We start from the raw sequence: 4,652 nt of genomic DNA, 5'->3' as shown, positions 1-4,652 counted from the left end.
CTATCCTGTCCCTCCTGTACAGCCTATAGCCCTCAACGTTCACTGCCCAGCTTTAATAAAGCTGCGTCTATGTCCGAATCAATTTGGAGAAATTAAAGGGTCCTCCGATTTGATTTGGCCACTGAATCGGGCCAATTCTCTGCCATATCAAATCAGGGACTGAAGTTTCACACAGCCCTACTGGTTACCTTTACATCTGCACATGCTGTTCTTAAAAGGAAGAGTTCTCATTAACAAAAATGTTAACAGCATACAATTATGTGATCTTATTATGCTTATTTTTTTTTTTTTATATATACACATACACACACACACACACACACACACACACACACTACCCTATATATCAATTTATTAATTATAATTTTAAAAGTTAAAGTTACAAAGAGAAAACTGTAACTAATGTTATGTCAAACACACATGCATGCATACACTTTTTTGTAATAATGATGTTTCACATCAATATTGTATCAGTACAGTTTAGGATACAGTTTTCATCCCCTTTTTTGCTTTTTGGAGGTCCAGGCATGTTCAGTAAAACTAGCTGGGCATCTTGTGACTTATTAAGTACTACTCCATTGAGCTTCACAGCAGTGTGCATTCTTCTGACATTTGTCTGATTCCTAATATAGAAAGCAAACATTAAGTAAAAATATTTTTGCATCCAATAAGTAGTTTGGTTTGTTCAGCATATACTACAGGTTTGTGAAAGAATGAGTTATTTAAGGGTAAAACTTAGAAATTAGTTTGCTGTGACCTATAAACACAAGGACTTATAATAGATTATAGGTACCTATAAACCATCAAGCACAATTTTGATGGTTTATTAACAGAAGAGACATATTTTGAACATAAGACAGGTTATATAATTTTCTAACACAAAATCTAACAAGAACTACTATCAGACCAATTTTTTTGTAAGGCAAGTTTTAGCCAAGGAGACAGAAGAACACAGAAAGGGCTTTCAACACAGAATAAAGACACAGAACTTAACTAGAAGCACTGCAAAATGGACAATAGCAGGATTACAAGTACATAGTACAATTTCCTTCAACAGCCTTGGAAAGTCAAAGTCTAAGATAAATGTCTATGGTAGTATAAAAAAAAAAAAAAACTTAAAATGAAATTCAGTTTATGAGAAACTGAGAAAGTTGTTAGCTGGACAAGTCATTTTTTCAGTTTGTCTTAGCACATTATGCCATTGTTTCTTCATGTTGTTCATCTGTCTCAGGAAATAGAATCATGCAGACAAGCTTCTCAGTTCATTAGCATGAAAGGGCACAGGGAAGACAGACAGACTTGGTACACATCACACATGCAGTACTCTAGAAATCATTTTTTTCTGGTTACAGTAAAATTTATTAGACATCTCAGATTATTCTTGTTAGAATGTTCTGTGCCTCCCTCCAAGTTCTCTGGAGAACAAAAATGACTTCTGCTTATGCAGAAGATAACTATAAAGAGGACTCATGGATGTCATAGGGTACCTTACATACATGCCTGAAGCTTGCTAGTTAACATGCGTCAGGGCAGACTATTAATAGAGTCTCCTGAAGTGCGCTAATTAGCACGCTCCAGCAGCCATACTGTCATGTGTATTCAGCACCCCCACTCTTCACAATGGCTGCAGGGGCACTTTAAGTAAAGCTTGAACAAGCTTTAGTTAAAGTGCTCCCACTTTCATTTTGAAGCACAGGATGCTGAATACACAAGACATGATGGGTACTCTAATTAAAGCACCTCCCACCGCCCCCCACAGCACATGTAAAGATGATCATAAATACTTAGGAACATTCAGGCAATCTCTCTTTATTAGGCAATTTTGTGTTCTAGTGCATAATCTGTAGTCCAGATTCTGAACAGTTTTTGTGTGCGTGTGTGTGTGTGTGGGGGGGGAATATGGGGTGGTGGTTCAAGAACATGATACATTCCAACCTCATAGAGGGATATTTCAAAAGGAGGAACTGAGAAAGACTTGCAGACAGACTGAAAAACGTGCAGAGGACAAAGTGAGGAAGGTATTACCCAAGAATTTATTTAAGTAGCTGCTTCTTCCCCCATTCCAACCTAAAAGAAACTTTATTCCACTTCATTCCTGGGGTTGGTAAATGGACAAATGTTGTTGCAAGTGGCTCCAGGACTGTCCTCTACCACCACGCCTATCCCCTCTGACCCCTAAAGAGCTCCTCCAACACTTTGGAACCAGTACTTTAATAAGAGTAATATAAAGACTACCTGAAGTGATGTTAACCTTTACGAGTCTCTTCTATTGGGGCAGGGGAAGGGGGAAAGGAATAGAACTTGCCCTCACCCTTCCCCAGTGAGAAGTTCCTCTCAAGCTAACGTACAAGCCAAGCACCATATGGATCCCAGATTACAGGTACATGCCATTTTGAGAAAGGGCCAAGATATATTATTGTTTCAAATATTTTATTGATTCTTTGTCTCTAGTGTTGTTGTTGAAACACTAAAGGTATCAAAGATATGATTTTCAGGCCAGATCCAGCCCACAGAGCTTTGTTATCTAGCTCAGCACTGCCCACAGAGCCAAAAATTTGGTGGCAGGGCAAGTGGTGGCCTCCACCCATCTCACCAAATTTCTGGCCCACAACACAAGCTGGATCCAGAGTGCACAGTCACACCATCTGGCCTACAGGTCAGACATTTGGTGGCTGGACAAGTGGCAGGTCCCACAGCTCCAGGAGCCAAGACAATTTCCAGCTCAGCTGGCAGCCCTATCAGATAGACAATATAGACCCGTGTTCCAGTTCCAGTCCGTGGATCAGCTATACTCCTAATCTAGCCCATGGACGAGTCTGACATCCCTGCACTAGAGAAAGCCATCACTGACAATGAAGATCCACACAGTTTCATAGTATAGGCACAGTAACATCAGGTTTTAATGAAGTGACATTTGTTACACGATCAATCCCTTGAAAGCGCTCTACAGCTGTGCCCCGAAAGAAGTGCATGACTGCAGAGCGCTCTAAAAGTGCCAAATTGTGCGACAAATTAACCCTCATGTAACGAGGGTTCAGAAGATGATGCTCCAAAGTGGAATGCCTTCATTAACTTCTGTCAGTCCCTATGTGCGTGATCCAATCAGGGCTGGGCTGATGCAGCCCAGCTCTACCCTGGTGCTGTCTGCAGGAAAGAAGGGGGAGAAAGGTGGGGAAATGGGTGGATTGGCGCCCCCCAAGTTGAGGGGACTGGAACCCCCCATCCACCCCTCCAGCACAGGCTGGACCAACCCCAGCCCAGAGCTCCTTTCCCTTCGCTTCTCCCCACTCCCATCCTGTAGACAGCACTGAACCTGGGAGTGGGGAGGGGAGATGGGTACAGTTAGGGGAGAGAAGGTGCAGACAGATGGGGCTTGATTGCTTCTCTCCCCCTTCCCCCCACCCCACCCCACCCCACCTAACAGCTAAATGTCAGTTGGGTTGGAGAGCTGGGGAGGGAGAGGAGGGCGTTGCTCTAACTCATGGCACTTTCTGTAAGCATCATACATGTCAGCGCCCATTGTGTCCAAAGATTAATTGCATTGCAGGAAGATATTTACAAAATGCAGAGTCCAAATACACCTGGATCTCCTGTTGTCAAAAAAAAAGAAAAAGAAAAAAACCCCAACATGCTACAAATTAGCAGCGTCTCAAACAGGTGCACATGCACCACATGCAGTTTGCAGTGCCACAAGCCACACGTACATGCTGGTCAGGATGTGCCCTTAGTGTTCAAGTTATATTTGTTTTTTCTGTATATGGAATAGTTATAGGAACTCAGTGACTGATGGCTGACACTTTCTGAAACAAGGGAATAATTTGAACTCAACTTTTGGGACTTCCTGGATTTACAGAGTAGTAATTTGAGAAGGCTGTAGAAGAAAACAAGGGTAACAGAGGCAGAAATAAAAGTAGACTAAAACAGAGGCCAGCAATATTTCTGGCCAGTGGCTAGAATGACTCAGCTCATGCCTAATGCAGGCAGGCTCTAGGACCTGGCTACCTCCACTGCTTCTTCCTTCCACTTAGCTGTGGCACAGTATAGAGAAATCCCCTCTGCTGAAGCTTATGGCACCCAGCTGTTGCATGGTGCAGACAGAGCCCATTGCTACTGAATACCACCCAAGCCACAGCTTAGATCCAGCCCACTGACTGTAGATTGCTGACCCCTGAACTACAGCATAAATAATTATTGGAATAGGACCACAATCTAAAGGTGGAATCAATTTCTGGGAATATTCTTGATAGCTGATAGGCAGGTTTATTAAAAGGGGAGGGAGATGGGAAATCAAGTGCCAGTTCAAGACTTGTGACTTTGGAAACACAGAGGGCATCAACATGGCATAAGCACAGTGCTGGCCTGGACAGCTGATCTAGTTATGAATAGTATAGTAGGGGTGCACGAAACAGGCTCTATTCGATTCTGATTCAGCCCAAATCAAGGACAGTGATTACATTCATAATTCGGATTGCTGTCCCCGATTTGATTTAGCCAAATATGAATCTGATGATTCAATGTCGATTCAGAGAATTGACAATTCGGACACAGACAGCTTTAAAAGTTTGGTTGGGGGGTGGCGGGGGGAGAGGGGAAAGGGGGGGATTGGTTTTTTTCATACTGAGGTACCAGCACAGCTTGTGAATGCTGCAATG

General features: G+C 42.7%; 1 protein-coding gene across 5 annotated transcripts in view; it reads right to left on the bottom strand.

Moving 5' to 3' along the window:
* Positions 1 to 439: 439 nt before the first annotated feature.
* The window catches only part of LOC109291906 (solute carrier family 12 member 7-like), a 119,636-nt gene continuing 115,423 nt past the window's right edge, over positions 440 to 4,652 (bottom strand). For all 5 annotated transcript variants that reach the window (XM_019509135.1, XM_019509136.1, XM_019509138.1 and 2 more), the window contains one exon: positions 440 to 623. In XM_019509135.1, the coding sequence (XP_019364680.1) occupies positions 455 to 623 (169 nt within the window). In that variant the 3' untranslated portion in view covers positions 440 to 454. The remainder of the gene's footprint in view (positions 624 to 4,652) is intronic.

The sequence above is a fragment of the Gavialis gangeticus genome, unplaced genomic scaffold (assembly GCF_001723915.1).
Source record: "Gavialis gangeticus isolate Ggan-Ray unplaced genomic scaffold, GavGan_comp1, whole genome shotgun sequence".
In the NCBI taxonomy this organism is placed as follows: domain Eukaryota; kingdom Metazoa; phylum Chordata; order Crocodylia; family Gavialidae; genus Gavialis; species Gavialis gangeticus.
This window is presented reverse-complemented; position numbering and strand designations above follow the sequence as displayed.